Source organism: Coturnix japonica, chromosome 1 (genome assembly GCF_001577835.2).
Source record: "Coturnix japonica isolate 7356 chromosome 1, Coturnix japonica 2.1, whole genome shotgun sequence".
Lineage (NCBI taxonomy): Eukaryota > Metazoa > Chordata > Aves > Galliformes > Phasianidae > Coturnix > Coturnix japonica.
In genome coordinates, this window is record NC_029516.1 from 96,507,806 (window position 1) to 96,528,908 (window position 21,103).

At 39.3% G+C, this 21,103-nt stretch overlaps 1 protein-coding gene across 2 annotated transcripts in view; it reads right to left on the bottom strand.

The window, feature by feature from the left end:
• Nucleotides 1-2,968: 2,968 nt before the first annotated feature.
• The window catches only part of KCNJ6 (potassium inwardly rectifying channel subfamily J member 6), a 158,127-nt gene continuing 139,992 nt past the window's right edge, over nt 2,969-21,103 (bottom strand). For both annotated transcript variants that reach the window (XM_015882487.2, XM_015882478.2), the window contains one exon: nt 2,969-10,941. In XM_015882487.2, coding sequence (XP_015737973.1) covers nt 10,616-10,941 — 326 coding nt within the window. In that variant the 3' untranslated portion in view covers nt 2,969-10,615. The remainder of the gene's footprint in view (nt 10,942-21,103) is intronic.

Consider the following 21,103-nt stretch of genomic DNA (forward strand, 5'->3'; position numbering starts at 1 on the left):
TAACTTTTGAAACACTGGAGTTTGTAGTGCTGAATAATTGAAAATAGCATTTTGTCTACTGAAAGGTTACTTCATTCTTAAATGTCAGAGGAGGAGTGATGTTTTTTTTCTCTCGTGATTCCTGTATATTAGCACAGTTTCAATATTTATCTGCTATAGTGTGATCCTAGTGGCTAACGGTGAAGAACTATGCTTATAGAAGAGATGTGATCTGAACACACATTATCAATTTTTGCATAGATTCGTGACAGACCATTTCTATGACTGAGTATCCTCAGTCTTCAGATGAACATTTGTGCATACTCCTGTAGTGCCATGAAAGTAATGTTTGGTGTATGCCTACATGTGTTGCCATGAAGAGGTCATTATGGGCCTATGGGGCTGCGCGCTCTGTGTTTGAGTTGTATGTGCTGCAGTTCTGCTCCTATCTGCAGGTCAGATGAATAAGATACTGAAGGCAAATAAGACAGATTTACTCAGAATTTCACTGATTTTATGATGAAACAATTGCCAGATAAACCAAGAGTTAAGTGCAACTTGCTGCCAAGGAATGTAGTTTGCCTTCTGCTGAGGTGAGTAGAATGTGAGTCAACCAAAGCATTCAGTTACGGCCCGCTTCCAGGTTTGAGGCTGAAACAAGATACTGGCTTGTCTACACCTGTTGTACATCCATCATTTCTCAAAGTGCAGAGCCTTGTAGGTACACCACCTACAGGTGAATGCAAGCTCGTAAAGCTACTGTTTGGTCTGGGACAGGAATAGGAAGAAAGCCCAGATCCACTTCTACTCATCCCAAGTTCAGTTAATACTGTAAAACTGTGAAACACTGTACTCTAAGCAAATTATTATTATTATTATTTTCCTGGGTCCTGGAATTGCACAAGGGGTACTCTGGAAAACCAAAGATGGAAAAATGGAGCCTGAGCTCCAGGCTATGAATTAAGGACTCCAGGTCTGTACTAATCTCTGGCCAATACCTGGCTGTGCACTTGTACTTCAGTGGATTAAACACGATCAAATAAAGTCAAGACAATGCCCAAAGCTGTTTTTTGTTTCAGAGGAATTTGTTTATTAGCATCCTTTTTAAATTTAAAATTAGGTAAATAATTTTCCTATAACAGCGATTTCTCATATATATTATTTAAAATTTAAATCAGTTGTCTGAATACAGAATTTTCTTGTGCTTCCTTAGGAAATATGCTTTCATCATTACCCATTCAGAGGTACACTGAATTTATTTCTAGGGAAATACAGAAGACTTAAAGGTTGGCTAATAAGCCAAACTATCACTTCTTCATACCTACCTCCTATCTTCTCTTACTGACAGAATAACAAAGCAGGTGTTATTATGAGAACAAGTAGGTAATTGCACTTCCTAAAGATTGTTTTCCTGATTTATCTTTATTTACTGACTAGGATAATTTGTGCTGCATGCCCTTACGAAATGTTACTGATTTATTCGTAACATTCTATGTAAGTATTCTAGGGTAGATACACATTTCTTATTTACGAACTCAATTGTGTTATCATTTAACTCTTAAATAAAATAATAATCTAACATTCTACAAAACTGCAGAATGACATGCAGAAATGCAGGCAAAAATTGTTTGATATTTCAATAAAACAACACAACCGTGCCTTGCAGTGGTTTGGACAAAACCTCTTTAGCTGTTTGTTTTGCTTAGTAGCAGGAGTGAAACGCTTTTGAAGGTTACCGGTGTCTCGAAAAGAAGAGTTGTGGGACAGTTTTCACTTCAGTTTATTCACTGAATAAAGTTTCCACTGACAGCATGCATCTGAAGTTCTGACTACAATAGCATTTCTTACTCTGCTGGAAATTATATTTCAGATTTGAGAGCTGATTTTTAGCTCCTTGTAAAGTAATTCCTACATTAAGTCAAATTATTCAGGCATGTTTATCTAAAAATAATATTAATTTGTGTTCTTCCATTTGCAAGCTGCTTATTCTTTCCAGTGTTTTGGATGTGAATCAGAGGTGTGATTTGTGCAACACCTGTGTGTTTCCATATCTACATTCAGGTAACCTTCTCCTTTTAACCCACTGCTCACAGGTTGTCAGCTGTGATGATGTCCTAAACATTAATTTCTTAGTCAGCTATTCAGTTATTTCAGGTGGACACCTTCTGAGGCACAGCTCCTATTTCAGTAAGTTACTTTGTTTTTCAGTGTGAATTTGGTGGTAATAATGCACAGTTTTTCAACTCACCTCTTCCCCTCTGTGTATGTAAGATATACATATAAGAGATATGTATATTTAAGAGCTTTTGTGAGTTTGCAACAGATTGAACTGAGAATTCATAACCTGATGGGCAGAAACCGTAGAGGGAGGAAGGAGATCTGGGTAGTGCTTTTGCAATTCCATATTTTAGATCATCCGAGATTAAAAAAAAATTGTTAGAGTCAGTTAGAGAAGAAAGTTGAGTCTACAGTTACCAAACCCCAGGTGGGCCCATGGCATTTTGGTACGAACCTTTCACGAGTCAGTTTCTCTCGAAATGTTCAGAATGGCATATTGGGAACAGCTTTATTTTAGCTATAATGGAAGTCATAGCAATAACTGACTCATATTGCAAGGGTAAAGATGATGGTAGATTACTGCATCGCTAGATATCTCCAGCACTGTTTTATTTTTGATTTTAAAAATCTCTAACTCAATCATCTTTACAGTAGGTAAATGGACATTAATGTGATGATCTGAATTTGTTCATTATCTGCAAAGATGTCAAAAATCTTTTTTTTTTTTTTTTAACCTATTTCCAGAAAATATCAAGCTGAACAAAACATTTTGTTCCAGTATCTGAATGCTTTGCTGTGCTGTTTTGGAAGTGCAAGGGGAAAGAACTGTGAAAAGATAATTTATCAAGAAAACTTGTTTTGAGATTTGTGAGTTTTCTCTATAAAGTAGTTGACAGTTCTAATGGATTCAGTCTAATGGATTGAGAGGTCATTTTTTTTTTTTTTGTGGCCATAGTTTTTCATGTTTTTCATTTGTTTTTAGCAAATCTGAGTGTTGACACAAAGAGAGAATTAAGAAAGGAAAAGGAAATTCTTACTTAAGTATTTGAAATTAAGCCACATGTCTCTGCCATTGTTCAGGAAAATTTCTTTGCAGTTTTTCTTTCCTTCCATTTCTTCTCTGGCAAATGAGACAAATCAAAGTTTGACTTATTAGTAATAGTAACGTAGAAGTCATAATGTAATAGTTATCATATTATGTGATCTTTATGGGATTTTTCATGATGTTCATTCTGATTTAATGTCTCCAAGGGCTAAAAGCTTTTCTAGAATCAATACCATGGGTACTGCAAGCACATACCTGATTTCTTCCTTGTCATATAAATGAAGGCTCAAGATCCTAGACAAAGTCTTCAAATTATGCAGTGTCTTTTTTTTTTTTTTTTTTTGCATTGAATGTTTTCCCCTTCTTTTAAATTCAGTAAGTTTAAAAGGAGTATTGTCATTTGCTAGTATAGCACATTTCTCAGGAAGCAAGTGCTAAATGTGATTCAAGTGATGGATTCTCTCCCTTGTCTTTTCTCATTTTACAGATTTCATTTTGATGATATGAGTAGTTAAAAAAATCTTGAAGCTTTAAAAGCTGTGGTTTTGGTTATACATTGCTTTATGACAGATATTTTTTATTTTTATATATATGTAAGTGTCTGAATGTGAAAAAAATAGATGTGCATGTATAAAAAAATAAAAAAATGGCCAGTAGTACCACTTAGTTTTCAACATATGGTTCCTTCCCACTGGCCAATACTTTTCTTAGGTTTCTTCTGTAGACTTTATGCTTATTTGCATTCCTTCCATTCCAGGGACTTTCTGTATTTGCTATGAACATCTTTAGCCTTTTGATTAAAAAGCATTAACTTTCTAAAAACACAGATTATTTTCTGTTGTTCTAAAGATGAACTCATTAGAAATGAGTAAGGATTGCTGACCCATCTGCTGACAGGTGAACTACAACTTTCCCTAGAGAAGCTGCAGGATAACTGCAAACTGCAGCTTACTTTTCTTGCCTTGGTGCTATGCCTTAAGACCTTTTCTAGTAAATTGCCCTTGTGAGAGTCACACAGTACTTTGTTCTTGGTGGTAGTATCTTTACCACTTTTGGCAATGCTTTAGCAATACCTAATTTGCCTAAAAACATGTGCCTAAAACCTACTGCAAAATGGAAGGATCTAAATACTCTTTCTGTGGCTCTCTTAAGACTTTGGCATGTATTTGGTGCTGATGGCACATCACTTAGATGAAAGACCTTGCCTGACTCCATCATCTCCTAGAGAGCCCAAAAGCTGGAACAAAAGGCAGCACAAAGTTCTCATACATTCATCTCAGCAGATGGTCTATCTTTTTTTCTTTTTTTATTTTCCAGAGATGCCTCCTCATTTATACCGATTTTGGTAAGAACTGATATACGTTCAACATCGCTGAAAAATACATTTAGAGAAATAAGCTGTAGCATCCCATCCACTTCAACCAAAAATATTTCTGAGATAATGAAGTAACTTCTGTTATGGTCTGAGCTTGATGCATTACCATGATTTCAAAATGTAGCAGTCTGTGTTCCCCAACTCCAATATTACTGATATTTTCAGATTAGAGATTTCTTAGTAAGGTATCTTAATATTTTCCAGAAAAAAATTATTATTATTATTATTATTATTTTATAATTTTATTATTATTATTTTACTGTGAGTTTTATTTGATTAGAGTCATGTTCTTGGGAAGATTTCTTTGGTATTTGATGTGCTCTGTTAATGGTGCACTGGTTCATCTCCACTTCTTCAGCTTAGCAGAATGTTCTGCCTGATGTGGATCCAATGAAGTGGATCCAACACTCTATGCTGCATTGCCATCCTTCTTGAAGTATCACCTCATCCACCACACTGTTCATCTTTTAATATTTCAGGGAGAAATTTGCGTCTTTCAGGTTTCTATGGTGGGGAAGCAGGCAGTGTGGGTGGCTGAGAGGGTTTGTGCTCATGTGGTGCCATGTGTTCCTGCCTGAGCTGGAAGAAATCCAGGGGACTCCAGTCCAACAAGCTTGAAAAGCACATGGGGGAAACTAGTGAAGTAACAACTCTCCACCAGTACTTCCAGTTTAAACCTTCCAGAAATGCTAATGCAAGTGACTACTTATAATAGTTTGAGGAGATTTCAGTGCAAACTGATAGCAAGATGGTGCTCGTGACTTCCAGTGGGGTACCTAAGACCAATATCAGTAGATTTGGAGCTCCTGCTGCCTTCTAAAATAAAAAGAAGAAAAAGAAGAAGAATTAAAAATAAAAAGAAGTCGGGGAGGGTTCTCCCAGTTTTGCTCCAAGAAAAAAAATACCTCAAAGAAGCTGGTATTATCTGAAAGTCCTGAATTTTTATACTGTATGGATGACACATTAGAGGGGATGAAAGAAGAACTGTGGTTTATACTTGTGAATTTGCTTGAAATAGAAAACAGATCTCACACTTGAGATGAAGTAGCAAGATATGCAGGTCTCTTTGGAATACTATATTTGTGTGTGATTTCTGTGTGCTGTCTACACGAAACTGCATTACACCAGCGGCTTGTGGGCAATAAATGGAAGAATGGCAAGTGGTGAAACATGTGCTCTGTTAAACTGAAGTTAACACAAGATTAAGGTTTCTGAAAATCCAGGGAAGCTGAGAATATGGAAATGAGTGGAAGTAACATTGAACCAAATACACAAAATCTAATGTACTCTAGAATGTGCAGCAACACTCCTCCTGTCCAACAGGCTAATTGCAGAAGTTTAAAATTAACTCAGAAAGTGTAAAAGAGAATCATTTATTGTGAGTAATAGATTTCCTGTCTTGTCCTTATGAATTGGATAGTGGAATGCTGCTTTCCAAGTAATTTCCAGACAACACGTTTATGAGCTGAAGGAACAAGTTTACAAGAGAAGCCAATGTTTTTTCTTGTTTAGTTAGGTCTGATTTATAGCTGAAGTAGTGTCTGAATGAGATAATGTGGTTGTTAATGGGGTTGATATTCTGAAAAGAAGCATATTTTGGCAGACAGAAATTACAGCAATAGTAAAAAGTGAATGTTTCTCAGTGAGAATCTATGCTGTTTGCTAAAGAAATGTCCTACCCTTTCATTGTCATTTTCAGCTTTAAGACTCTAATTCACTTCCATTTCAGGTATTTAGAGCAAGTGGTACAAATTCACCATTCAGATCTCCACAAGCCAGAAATTCCAAGTAGCCCCTACTTCTGACAAGAAGGCAGTACATCCATCCATTCTAGGCAGAACACGCTTGCAGCTCTGCACCGGTCTCACAGTGAATCTGGCGTGACATAAAATGACTTGGCTTTCTTCCAGCTCCCAGGAAGGCTGCTTGAGAAAGTGGTGTTCAGAACGCATCAAGCCCAGACCTTGCTGGATTTGGGGCCCCAAGAGATGTGCAGAAAGCATAGGCAGAGGCTGTGGTGATGCACCACTGCGGAGAGCGGATGACTGCTGGACAAGGTGAGACAAGTGAATTGTGTGCCTCCTCTAGCCTGAGGGTTGTCACTGTATCTGCCATGCAACCAGGGATTGCCCTAGTCAATAGGATAGAGCCTTGTAGGGACTGAGGAATCAAAGGATTTAAAGATTCTTTGGTCTAGCAAAAGAATTCAAATATCCATCTGACCTTGGCGTGAGTGTTGGGACTCAGCTGTTATTATGGCTAGGTTTGTTTCTTGGGAGATGTAGGGTGCAGACTTGAATTTCCCTGTTCTGAAGAAGGCATAGAGTCTGTGTCTTCCCTTTCCTCAGTAGTCTAATGCCACACAGTTGGGAAAAACAGAACCTTGTGCCCTGTTATTGAAAAGAAGATAGATTTATTCCGTGTCTTAATAAGGCCTCAGCTTCTTCTTTACCTGCAGCAGAATATGGGCAATGCCAGAAAACTAGGCACCTCTGTGCACCAAAGCTGGGTATGTAAATCCAGAGCCTGTCATGAGGTAACTTCAAACAGCCCACCAAACATTTTCCCTTTTTGCAAGCACGCTGTACTGCTTGATTTAGCATCTGCCTGCTGGGGACCCTTCTATGGCACAACGCCTCTTTCCTCCATGTGGCAAAATATGTTCAGAGCTCTGCTAACTCAGGGCTGTGTAGTCCGCTCTGCGTGTACTGCAGGCGTAGAGACATGCAAGCTTTTAGCAAGGCCATTCACAGAAGCAGACATTTCACTTTGACAACCAAAGTTACATTTGTTGGGATGTCTCACGTCAGTGACTGTAGTTCTGTAGAACAAATATCTAGAGAGAGTGAGAGGAAGCAAGAGATGACTCTGCAGTACTGTGCATGAAGTCTGTATGAATACCTGCAGCATTTTTGTTTGCAGAAGGAAATGAGTGCTGAAGTAGATAACTGAAAGTCCACATTTATCTCTGGAAATTCTTTTGATCCTGCAAATTACAAGATACACTGAGACAAAGACATCAACATGTATTAGTGAAGTATATGGAGACATAATGGATCTCGATAAATTCTGTATCCAATTAAATAAAAATATTGCGTTACTAATGTTCCTTAAACGTGATTTGCCAACAATATAACCATAGGGCACTGCTATTTCATAGGATATTGTTTAGGATTAGGTGATGAATTTCTCAGGTTGTTATAATGAAAACGCCACTCAGCATATACGGCTTGAAAATCCATTGTTAATTAACAGCATTCAATTCTTAATTGTCTTTTTACCAGTTCAGTTGAAATCATTGACACAAAATACATTGGTAAACTGCTTAATCAATCATTGTAGAAAAATAGAGGTGTTTGATAGGGACATTCTAGTACAAAGTTTACGTGAAGCTTCCCCATTGAAAGCTTTGGAGGCTTCTATTTTTTTAAGCTTATGTTACAAAAATGAGATTTCATAAACTTTACAGTCCGTGCTACATGAATACCAAAGACAATAAAATACAGAAGGAGGGAGAGTAAAAGACAAACACACACACCTTAAGCTTGAAGTGCCCTATTCACAAAAATATAGCTTACACATGCGCATGCCCCAGTGGCTTAAAGTCTATTTTTTTTTTTTTGTGCTAAAGGACACAAAAAAAGGTTTCATTAGGGCCCTGAGCTGCTGTTCTAAGGAACACAATCTTTTCTTAAACTGCAGCAATGAGTTATGGAGGGGCCCAGTATATTCCAAGAGCAAAAAGCAGGTTTATCCTCAGAGGAATGGTTTGCTTTCAGCTCATGCACCTTTTGCCAGGACTGCAGACTGACACAGATAGGCTCTTGGCTACCCATATGCTATCACTAGGTTCTCTGCTGCAGAACTTCTGTCTTCCAGCAGAGCTTTGAGGTGATCCTGCCTTACAAGTGCTAGGTGACATTACAGATGGGTTGTGATGGGTCAACAGGAGGACTTGGCTTGTTCTTCTTCTGGGGCAAATGACCAAGCTTTAAAATGTCTGCAGCAAAAGGAGTTGTATCTCTTGAAACATCAGTGTAAATAACATTTACAGAGTTGATAAAATCAGCCATCCTGGGTGGATAGAACAAAAATCCCTATTCTGAACCGTTGCTTGTATCATCTTGCTCCATGGAAGCCTTTAGAAAAGATGCTCAGAGCTGAAGCAAGACTTCTTATCCAGCCTGCACTAACCATCCCCAATGTGCAAACCTATCCCCACCCCTTGCTCTTCCTCCTTGGCATTAAGCACAGCGGGAAGACCTGCACAACTCCATGGATTAGCCACATCTGGTGAAAATTTTCAAGGGGCCGTTGTTTCAGCAAGAAATAGGTAAGTACTTGAAGTGAAAGCTATATCACAGTGCAAAATTTCCACCTGCCCACTGAGTTTCTCCTGAGGGTTTCTTTTATTTAAAAAAAAAAATAAAATAAAAAATCTTTCCATTTTAGTGTAAATGTTTCTGTACAAAAATGCTTTGGACTCCCTTCAATGTGCTCATTCTTTCCAGAGTAGGCAGGTATAAAAGTAAAAACAAAACGAAACAAAAAACCACAACAAATGAAGGCTGCAGCTTCCTTTTCTTTCACTGACAGAAGTGTAGTTGTGGATGGGCCTCGAGAAAGCCAACTGAGAGCAACATGACCTGTGTTGAGCGGGTGGCACGTAGCACACACAGGCCTGGCATGACCCACAGACTGAGTGGGTCGGCTCTGTTCCAGATGCAATCATTGCAGTGTGAACTATGCAAGCTGTCCTTGCCCCATCAATTCTGAAGTCATTATGCTGGGGTGCACAGGATTTGTAGTGGTTTATGGCAGCCGAGGAGCTGATGTAGGGACCCCCCTCTCCTGAGCACGGGTGGCAGGATCCGTGTGTTTTGCTGAGAAGCCCTATTGAAGCCTGTCACCCAAAGATGGCATGTGTTTTGTGATTTTTTGGGACCCACTAAGCACCGGTGCTGCTGGCAAGTGAATGCAGCGTCAGCTGTTTCCTTCCTGGCTGGGTAGTTGCCATCTGCATGCAACAGGTCCACTTGGTTTCCATAGGCCTGTGCTGTTCGTGCATCAAACTATGTAATTGAAATCCCATGGTTTGAGTGGGGAGAAGGGAGGTGTTTCCCTAGATATTGCACATAAAGGCTGGTACCTCTGCATGAAACATGCTTGCTAGATTAGGAGTATGCAGGAAATTCTTGTTTGCCATGGTCTAAATTTATGTCCAACTGCTGAGAAAATACCCAGGAATGATTTGCCTTGTTTGTAAACATTTTCACAGTATATCAGTAAGTATGTTACAATTTTTCTACCCTGCCCTCTCCCAGACTTATGGCTTTTTAGAGTCAATAAAATGACCTGTTTGGGAAACAGTGAGGTACTCTAAAATAGCTGCCAGTCTGGTACACTGAAGAAGGATGTCATGCACTAAAAGAGCCATAGATATACGGGGGGAATCAATATGACACTCTGGATATTAGAAGAGCTTACTCAAGGGGTAGCATGTTTTTGCATCCCAATATTTCTAGAACTCGTTTTCTAAACCTATATAAATTACACATCTATGTACATTATTTAGAAGTTCTTTACTACAGTACTTTTGTACATGCGTTGTTTATTACTAAATGTAAAGAGAAAGTAATTACATAAGGCATATGTACAGTATCATGTTGGGGTGCAGATCCCTCTGCTCACCGTTCTCTTAAAGCTGCAAGGCCCATTTTACAGAGGATTGTCATCCAGTTTGCAAAGCTGTCCTGAAATGCATAAAAAAAACCTGGAGCCAAGGCCCATTGCTTTGATGAACATCAATTAGTCTTTCCTTTGAATTTACCTTGTTTATATTCCAGTGGTTTTTTTGATACTTTGAAGAAACCTGGAGGTCTGAACTCAGAGAAGTGCAGAGGAAGCCAGCAGTCGTTATCAGGGTGGGGATGGAGATTCCAGTGAAAGTAATGGGTATTGCAGCTTTAAACTATGTCTTAGCTTAGTCTGTGAAACTCTTGAGTTTGAACTGGGCAGGTAGATATTTCACATCTGAAGTATTTATTTTCCCAGAATTAATAATGACAAGGAAGAAAAATAAAAGCATGTGGAAGAAATAAAAGGGAAACATAAAGGGAAAAGATAAGGAAGGTCATGTGGCCCTTACACCTCTGGTTCTACACTTTGGACTCGTTCTCTAGGTTTGCCACATCACCATTTCTTTCATTTTGGTCTTCTTGATTCTTCTCTTCCTCTTCAGTTTCCAGCTCAGCATGCTGGTCCAGCTTGCTGGAAACAGACCAAGTCAGGGGCAGTTCTGCTCGGCTGGCCATCTCTGCCAGCTCTTTGGCACTGTAAACTGGGGTGTTGGTCTCATATGTTTCATGAAAACTATTGTAGTCAACTTCATAAAATCCATCCTCCAGAGTGAGGACAGGGGTGAATCGGTAACCCCATAGGATCTCACTTGTAACATATGAACTTCGAGCTTGGCATGTCATTCCTGTAACAGAGAAGGAAGAAGTGCTGTTATAACAACCCACTGCTTTCCCAAAACCTTAATTATTTTTCAAAGAGGCGGAGAAGTGTGTGTAAAATGACACATGCCAGAAAAGTAATAGGCTTTACCTCACACGAGGTTTAGCTTAGAAAGTAATTTTATGGTGTGTAGCCTTCTTCTATGTGTATGTATATTAGCACACAGTACATCCGTGACCAAAGTCTTAATATTCTTTATTAAATGCAGTTCTTCTTCCTGTGTTTAATCAGTGAATGGCTCGCCTACTGCTGAGTTTCAGACTGCTTGTTGAGAATGTGTATGACTTCCTTTTGTCATCCTTTTGTTCCCTGACAGATGACTGTGTAACAAACCCACACCACCACACCCAGCAGCTGCCAAAGCTGAGGAACTTCCGTAAAATCTTTCCTCTGTTGGAGCTAAGTCCTGAGCTTGTGATCCACAGGTTGGCTTGGTTTCCCAAGAGATTCACCTTTTAATTACTCTACTTTGATGTTTAGGCTGTACGAACAACAGCAGAGTTCCTGGGGAATGTTGTAATAGTTTGTGGGGTTGAATTTAGATTATAGGGGCTATCTGCTTTGTTACCTTCCTTTGTTATCTGCTTTGTTACCTTCCTCTGCTGAACATCACTCTGGCAGCTGCTGTAGTGCAACAAATCTGTAATTTACTAGATTGCATTAAGAGATGTGGAGATAAGCAGCCATTCTGAGTTCAGGGTCTAATTCAGGGTGTCTTCTGGCTGAAAAAAATCTGGATGTGGTGGGGAGCTGTGACTTGGAGAACATGTCCCATGTGAAGCAGAATACTTAGGGAAATACAACAATAAAATACTGTTGCTCAGTAATGGAGGGGGAAACACAGCAGACTAGGAAAAAGATAAGGAGAAAGGAGTTTATGAAGAAAATGCATATTCCCAACAAAATGTGTTTACATGGAGAGGGTGTGATGACTTTCCTTTAATTATTTGTATATTATTAGCTACATGTTCCTAAGCAAACCTCAGTTAAATGCTGTATGTCATATACTTATTAAATACTGATATGTAATCTCTGGATATATCTCCCACACATCAGGTATTTAGAACAACAAAATCTTTCATTCTGGGAGTACAAATGGCATTCTGTGGAAATGAATGTTATTTCTCTACCCTATGAAGTGACATGGAGAGTTTCAAGAAGAGCAAACGTGGATAGCTTAATGTTTCTGATCTTTTTCAGGACTGTACTAACTGCTCTTGATAATTCTTCCCTCATCTTCTTGAACCTTTTCTTCAGACTCAGGTAACTTATTTCTGACAGGTGAAAGCTGCTGTGCTCGGTACTCAAACTTTTGCTTTTATACTGTTACATTTACAAAATTATTTGCTGGCTTTTCTTGTGCTGTGGTACTTCTCCAGTACTTCTCTCCACATCACAAACACTCAGGAGTGGTGACTGAAGCTTTAGCATGAAAAATGCCTCACTTGTTCTACTTGCTAGAAAAGCAAACATACTTCTGCTTTGCTTACCAGTCTTAACTTCTCTTTCCCTGGCTGGGCTACTCAGGCCTTTGTTTTTCTTGCTTTTGCAGCATAGGTCATGTTTGCATTTCATTTTTCAAGTAGCACACAAGCAGAAATACAAAAATCTTACCATTTTACTGTTCGTTTCAGAGGTGTGAAGGAAGGATGGACACCAGATGTCATAATGACAACATTGTTCATTGTGAGATTTCCTGTAAGATTTTTAGTCTAAAGGAGATCATCTTCCACACAAAACGGCAGAGGAGCTTGACAGCTCGCAGAGCACTATACAAGAGACAAATGCACTAGATGTGCAGCACCTTCCCAAAGCACCATTTCCTTTCATAGAATTGTTAACATTGGAAAGGAACTCTAAGGTCATCTAGTCCACCCAACAACCCATCATCACCATGCCCACCAGTAATGTCCCTGTGCAGAAATTTGATGGTGGCATCACCAGCCTGGAGGCAGAGAGGGCTGGGAGCAGCCAGTACTGATGTATTCCTGTTGTCTCAGATCCATCTCTGGTCTGGCTTCCAATCAGATTCTTTGGCATGATGAGATCAGTTACACCCGGATGTGTTGTCCTGATGGAGCGTGTCATCCCTGACACTTATGTGTTTCTAATTCCTTTACTGGAGAAATTTAACTTTAAAATGAGCAGAAAATCTGAAGTTTTCATTAAAAAGGCAATAAGATTAAATTAAAAAATACCGAAGTGCCTTCAAAAGAGTATTACTTTCCTGTGTTCTAATGAAGTACATACTGTTCCTGCTGTTTTGCTTAGGAAACATTAATTTGACCACTGGAAAAGAAGGGAGCAATTTTCTGCAGAAGTCAAGAAGATTAATCAAAGTATGTTTGAGTTACTGTTCATTAAAATCTAGCTGAATTTGAAATTTTGATCCATCTCTGCATTTTAATATAGTCTTCCATTCCCACAGAGGTTTAATACCTGTTCATTTTCCGTAGCTAGACAAAATAATTTCAGGGCTGGAATGAACAAATCAGGACTTCTGAAGCAAACAATTTCAAATCAAGAAATAACTAAATCTGTCGAGGTGCGTGCGTGTGTGAAAAGGCTTTAAAAGCTTAGATTGCTGATACATTAAAAAGTCTCTGAGTGGACCACAGTAATTCCAGAATGAAATGTCCCACAGTTTCAGAGACCACTGAAGTGATTGCCAGTGAACCTGCATGCATCTGGAGGCGGAACAGAAAGATTTCTGCAAGGCTATATTGCATGGATTTGCCAGCTTGTGTCTGTGCTGGCCCAGGGTTCCTTAAACTTGTTCCTTTATCATATTTTACCTAATACATACATTTTAAAATTTACATTATCATTTTAAATTATCCTAAAGAAAGAAATGTGGCTCTCATTGTTTGCTCTAAATTCTGAAGTTTATGGATGAGGTTACATCTTGTGTGAGGGTATTTAAGACTTCGAGTTTACAAGTATTGCATGGTTTATTCAATAATCATCTGGTTTACATGTAGCCAGAGATCTGCTGTACAATGGCTTTAAAAATAACCGTGGTTTGACATTTTGACTAGTGTTTCACTTCAACTAAATCCCTTCTGGGCAGATGAAAACTGGATAAGGAAATTTCAGAGCCTCTTAGCTCAGCATTAATTGGACTTCTTTAAAATAGGCAGAGAAATTAGGAGACCCAAATAATTCATTTTAGATTAATTAAAACTCTTAATTAAAACTGGAGGGAGTGGTCTGTTCAAGCAGGAACACTGCAGTCCAGTGAAGACCTTGAGACTAGATGCTCAGGCCCTGCTAAGTCCCCATAGCTGAGGGGTGTCAAGTGAAGCCAGGGTGCCTGGTGGTGACTGAAGGACAATCTCGGCTGCGTGGGGTAGCTGCCAGCCCTGTAAATCCTTGTGAGGAAGCTCCACAACCTCCTGCTCCATCTGTCTCTGCTCCCTGGCACTCTAGAAAGACAGAAGCAGGATTAGGTTGCACTGCTGTGGGCTTTATCTTGCACCTGTTCATCTAGCTGCATGTTGGACTTTCAACTCACTGTGAGCTGACGTGATGGTTCCCCTTGGCTCTCTCACTCCTCTAAACTCAAATAGTCGGCCCTAGTATATGTTGTAGTTTTCTCTTAGGTCTTACTTAATAGCAGTGTTTTGGTCTTTTTATTTTATGTTTACACAGGCTGCAACATCATAACTAAGTAAGTGTTGTTGGGGAAATTACCTCTGAAATAAAATTAATAGCCATATTACATTATTATGATGGTTATTATTAAATTATACTTAATGTGCAGTTAGAACTTGGTGAGCTGTAACCACAGTCATAAAAATTGCCATTTTATCCTGAAAGAATTGCACTGTTGTGGTTACCATTCCTTGTCCCATTTCCTGGGTCAGAACTATGCAGAATGTCACAACTGAATTTTGGTCCTTTTACGTTATAGACGGCAAAGTGAATTATGGGTTTTGGTGAAGGAGATTTTTTGCTTTTTTTTAAGTATACAAGCTAACACTGCAGCATTTTCACGGTTTAGCTTTCTAACAGGAACAAAAAGATCCTGCTGACAGTACTGGGATTAGTTCCATGTATCTGAAATCAGACGTTAGTTACTATTTTGGATAATCCCATTACCATACAGCCAATTCACCTAATATTTCATTTATTCCCTAAGTGCTTATTATTCTTGCTCAACGGTTGAGGAGCTGAACAGCACAGAGCCTTGAGCTGCACTGCAAAGTGAGGAGTGTCTTGTGAGCAGAAGGCGGCCTGCTGAGCATCTTTCTGACCACCTTAAAGTTGACACAGAGCTGTGGCCCCAAGGTACCTGTGCCAGGGTGTGGATGCTGTGTATCTATAATAGAATCATAGAATGGTTTGGGTTGGTATGGACCTTTAAGATCATCCAGTTCCAACCTCCTGCTATAGGCAGGGACACCTATTGTACTGAGGGACACAGGTTAGTGGGAAATACTGGTGATAGGTGGATGATTGGACTGGATGATCTTAGAGGTCCTTTCCAACCTTGGTGATTCTATGATTCTATGGACTGGCTCAGTTTCTGTGCATCCCGTCAATAATTTTTCTTGCAGCTAGAATGTGAGGTTTTATCAAGCTTATTATCTGCAAGTGCAGTCTATGAGAATGACAAAATAATTCCCTCAAAGCTGTTGTTGATATGAGGGTAAGATTATAACCCCACCTTTGACTGCCTCGAGTTAATGACAAAATTGATGACACCTCCACATTCATTACTCTTGTAAAGTTGCCCTGTGCATTTATTTTGAGGTTACAGACTGTTTGTGCTGTCTGCTGCTATTTAGGCTTATGCTTACCACTGTCTCACAGTGGTATAAAGGTTCGCTGTGGTAACCCAGAGTGACTTGGTGCCTATCCTCACAGCACTCTTAATTTAAGATTTTGTGATCACTTACGCAACGATTTGTTGTGTCATGTACACTTGCCATGTATTATTTCACTTTGCGATGGGAGTAATAAAAAATACAACACTGTCCAAATGTTAGGAGAATAAGAATCAGTGTCAAATATACATTAGGTCTGAAAAATTGTGCTGTCCAGCTCTGGGTCAGTGTACTGTAGATTACCCATGGGATCGCCCTCCCTCAGCTTCTGTGCTATTTGGGGTAGTTTTCAAGACAACAGAATATTTTATTTTCAAATCCTGCTCCTGTGATAAGAATAGCTTGTAAGATACATTATTAAATGAAATGGGGGAGGTTGCAGTTCTTGCAGCCAATTTTTGACTGCATCCTCTTGACTGATGGTCACAATGTCAAGTGGATTGTAAGGTCCAACATAATGTGGTTTTCCTCTGAAGCAAACTTCTTGCTGCAAAAGATTGAACCATATTCAGTCTTTGCATGGAAAGTTTGCTTCACAATTCAGCCCAGAGTGAGATCTCAGCAACTGAGGAGTGGAGCAACCACAGAATATGGTAGAGTGTCCCCATTTCTGGGGTGAGGAGAGTTTTGCTCTTTCATGTGAGTAGTGAATTTTGTACAATGTCTCAGCTGGGAGCTGAGACTTCCAGGTGTGTGTGGAATGTTCCTAGCACACTAACTTCAGCCTCTTTTTAGTTGTAACATCCTCTTCTGAGTATTACTGTAGAGATTTCAATTTACTTTGTCTAAAATTCATTTGTAAAACAAGAACCTTTTAAAACCAAACACAAGCATTATATAATTCTCTACTCCTGGAGATTATTTTCTGTAACTCCTATAACAGCACTCATGATAATACTATTGCTGTAGGAGTTATGAAGAAAAAGGGGATTCTGACTCACAGCATCAGAGCCAACTTTCACACCTTACCTTGTGCACAGGTCAGAAAATGGGTATATTTTGCTTAAACACCAATACTGAGGTAATTAGATGAATGTGCACCTTATCTCTTAAACTCCTGTATGGCACAGTGACTTTCTGTGCTTGTACTTGAACATTTCTCCTGTGTTTATTAAGTACCAGCAGTGTGCTACAAAGAGAGATTCCTTGATTCTAATTTCTATGCGCAGTTCATCTTGGATCAGTCAAAGCATCCTGCTTTCATTCTGACTTTTCCAAAACTGATGTATTAATGGAACACAAATTAGTATATGATAACCATATTTTGGTCTTTTTCAAAATATTAAAAAAATGCACACATTTGTTTCCCTTGGCAGAGATTTCAGTGTCACTGAGACGATAATTTCCAATGGTAAAATGCTCCATTAGAAATACTTAACTTAGTTAATATTTTTCCTTTCAAGAATTATAAAATCATAGGATATCCTGATTTGGAAGGGACCCACAAGGATCAATGAGTACATGAAATTTACTTTACTGAATATTTTGTATCTAATTCCTTGCTTTCTGGTTACATGTAGCTTAGTCTGAGGAAGGTAGAAAAGATTATCCCAGTCAGTCTCCAAACATGCTGCCATTTTTAGCTACGGTTCCCGCATACATTCTCAATAAACATCTTCTCAGAGACACAGTACAATTACTATTCAGCCAATATTTAACCTTCATTTAGCCTTATATTCAGGCCATGCCCAGCAAATCAAGCTTCCCTGATACACATGAATTTAAATCATTTTTTTCAGCTGTGCCTTTTCAAATGGATGATGATTGCATTTTTTCTGCTGACTAAATCTGGGAAATTCGGTATATCAAACAATGCAGCATCTAACCACAGGGAAAAATGCATGGCAAAGATAGATCTCAGATTTTTCCCTCCTACTCTGCCCTCATGAGGCCCCATTTGGAATACTGAGTCCAGACCTAAGGCCCCCAGCACAAGGAAGCTGTAGAGGTGTTGGGTCCAGAGAAGTGCAACAGGGATGATCAGAGGGCTGGAGCACCTGTCCTGTGAAGATGCTCCATCCCTGGGGGCACCCAAGGCCAGGTTGGATGGGGCTCTGGTCAGCCTGAGCTGGTAGGCAGCTGCTCTGCCCACAGCTTTCTTTTTCCATGGGCTTTGAGGTCCCTCCCTACAAAAAATGATTCTAAAGGAGAGGAGATCCCACTCAAGCATCATCCTGCCAGTGTGTTGCAATACCATGCCACAGCTTGTTACCTGCAGTAACAATGTGGCCTCTGGCTGGGAGAAGCAAAAGGGAGCCTCTGTTCCTCTAAGAACTCTGAGTCCCCTGTTCTCACCTCTCAAAGGACACTGTAGGAAAAGCAAGATTTGGATAACAGGAAGCTGAAGAAGCCACTGTCTGAGCTGTTGCATTTCTCATCTTGGGGAACAAAAGGTGGACTACCTCATGTTCCTCACTGATCTGCAAAGACTCGAGAACTGAATGAGATCACCTCCTCAACAGTGGGTTCCTGTCTCTCCACCCTTTGCTGGGGAGGTAGAAGATGAATATGGGATGGATATAGATCCTAGGAAAGAAAATAAAAGTTATGCCATTATGCCAAGGGATGGCTGGGAAAAATAATAATGATAATAAAAAAACTACAGTAAGAATGGTGATTGCTGTAGAAACATTTTTATAATGGCTTGTACTTGCTGCACACTTGTGCTTTCATGCCTGCAAGACAAGAATTCTGTTAAATTGCAAGTGAACTTTCTCACCTCTTGCAACACAGACTTCTTAAACATATAATTTCAGTTTATGTGTCTGGATGTTTTTTGTTTCTCTTCTTAGAATGGTACTTAAAAAAGAATAGAACATCCACTCTTTGCTCTGTGCTAAAGATTAGTGACTTAGAGCTTTTTATAAAAGTGTCACATTTTACTGTGGAAATGTTTCTGAACCCAGGATTACAGACAAAACAGTGTGAGCACGCAGCTTGGTATGCTGTAAAATGTAGGAAACAAGAAAGATCACTAGCTTTTTGACAGCAAAATATGAGTCACCCACAAAGTATTTGGTGGCTGTTTCTAGATTTGTGGCTAATGGCATTGCTGAAGCCTGGTTTAGCTGTTGTGAAGTAGGAGGAGGAGATGAAAGAGAGGTTGGGGTAAAGCACTTGTTTCTGCCAGGCAGATGTTGGTGAGATCTGATGTCTGTAAATGTATCATTAAAAAGAAAAAGAAAGAAAGAAAGAAAAGAAGAAATAAATGATAAAAAATCACTTGGATTTTTGGTAAGCAACAAAATTTACTGGTAGAAATGACTGAGCAGTTTTGTAGCAGTGCATCCTTTTTAGGTGGGCTGGAAAATAAGCTAAACATGGGTAGGTGGTACTTGCTTTTAGCAGAGACAGCTTGAAGAAATCAATTTCCTAAAAATATCTCAGTTTCAGAGACGGTAATTTTGATTTGTATTTTACCAGAAAGAGTCCCAAGAGGACTTGTACAGATTCAGAGGTGCTCAGAAGAAAGCTCTGGCTCTTGACAGCACCACAGGAACTGTCACACATACGTGAAAAAGCCAAATGGGAATGGGGATATGAGGGACAGAGAGTTGGAATGGTCCAGCTCTGCACTCTGGTTAATAACAGCACAACTGCTTTCTTGTTCTTACTGTAAGTAAGCAAGCAACTAACAAGCTGATGTGTTTGCTTCAGAAGGAGGAGAAGAAACACCCGAGTTAGTTTTGTTAATATGGACTTTCAGTCCTCCCACTTACACCATGGGAAAGAACTAAAGCAATTAAGCAGTTGTTAGTGCTATTATTTAGGACAGGTTATCTCACAGTATCACAGTATCACAGTCTTGTGCGGGTTGGAAGGGACCTTAGAGATCATTGAGTCCAACCCCTGGGATTTGAGCCTCCTGTGTAGCAGAGCGGCACTTCTACCACCCGCGCCACAGGGGGATTCGAACCCAGGGCCTCCGGTGTTGCAAGCAGCATTCCTACCACTGCGCCACCGGAGGCACCTTACTAAAATTCTTTCAGAGGAAAATTTTCAAATAAATTAATCTTAAAAATTTACCTGTAATAATGATGATTTTTAATTAAGGCTTAAATTAGATATATGGATTCAGTTGTTACCATTATCATAACAAAGGAACCAACTGATCCCAGACTGAAAGCAGTCCAGATTTTTGATGAACTTTTGCTGTTCTTTGCCCTTCTGGCTGTTATGTGAAGAAAATCATCTGTGCTATTAAAATCCTCCCACTGAATCTCAAGTGCATTTTGATTTTTTTCTATTTTTTCTTCAGTTCATAGGATGAGACTTAAGATAAGTTGATGCTTTCAGGTTAATAATGTCAGATATCTGTCAACTTTAGCAGCATATTTTGAACTGCAGTCCTGAGCAAAAACTGGCTGCCTTAGGGAATGAGATGCAAAATCTTTCACTTCTGAAGCACTGTTTAATATTCAAGTTACGTCAAAACCTGTATCCATATTTTAGCAGTGTGGCATCCTGTCTTGTAATAGATGCTATTAATGTACCTGCTAGAAGATCAATAATCGTTTTAGAAAAATTAATATTTCATTTGGCTTTAATTGACTTTGGTTTTGTTTGAGGTGGCAAGGATGGAGCTGAATCAGATCTTTAATTACTGCCTAGAATTTAGCAACGAGTCCAATAAAGGAGGATAGCAGCAGTAAAACTAGGATTTTAGGGAAGCTTCGGTACTACTCTCCTGATACTTTTATTCTGGAGAAAAAAAAGCAGGAACCGTACATTTCAGGCTCCAGGGTTTTCAATCCAGCACTTTCCTCAGTGCCTGAATTCATTTAAAAGGATTAAAAAAAAAAGCAGAACCCAGCAAAAGGGCATTTTGCTCCATTCCCTGTTCACGTGTTTTAAATATTTAAACCATCTCTGAGTGAGGCACAGACAGATCAATCCATGTGCTGTGCATGATTTTGGGGCAAATATTTCAAACTAATGATGGAGCATGAAAAATGTAGTTTCTTTGACTTTCATACCTCATTTATGGAAGAAATGAAGAGTCCTTAGGACTTTCTGCCACCATAAAAATTCTCCATAGTCTAAAGTATATTTATTTAAGCTACTGAGAAAAGTTAGCTGTGTCGGGACAGGAAGATTACTGAGCTTGAGGAGAGATGCCTAGGAATGGGGTAAGCTGTCTGAGCATGTAAGGAGAAGATGGTGTTTGCACCCAAAATTGTGCTGTTCCCAGAGGAAGGGTACCTAAGATCCTGCAGGGAAGGATCAAAAACAGTGAACAGGCTTTTGAAGCACCTGGTCTAATGGCCTGCATAATTTCATATGGTTCTACTGAGGGAT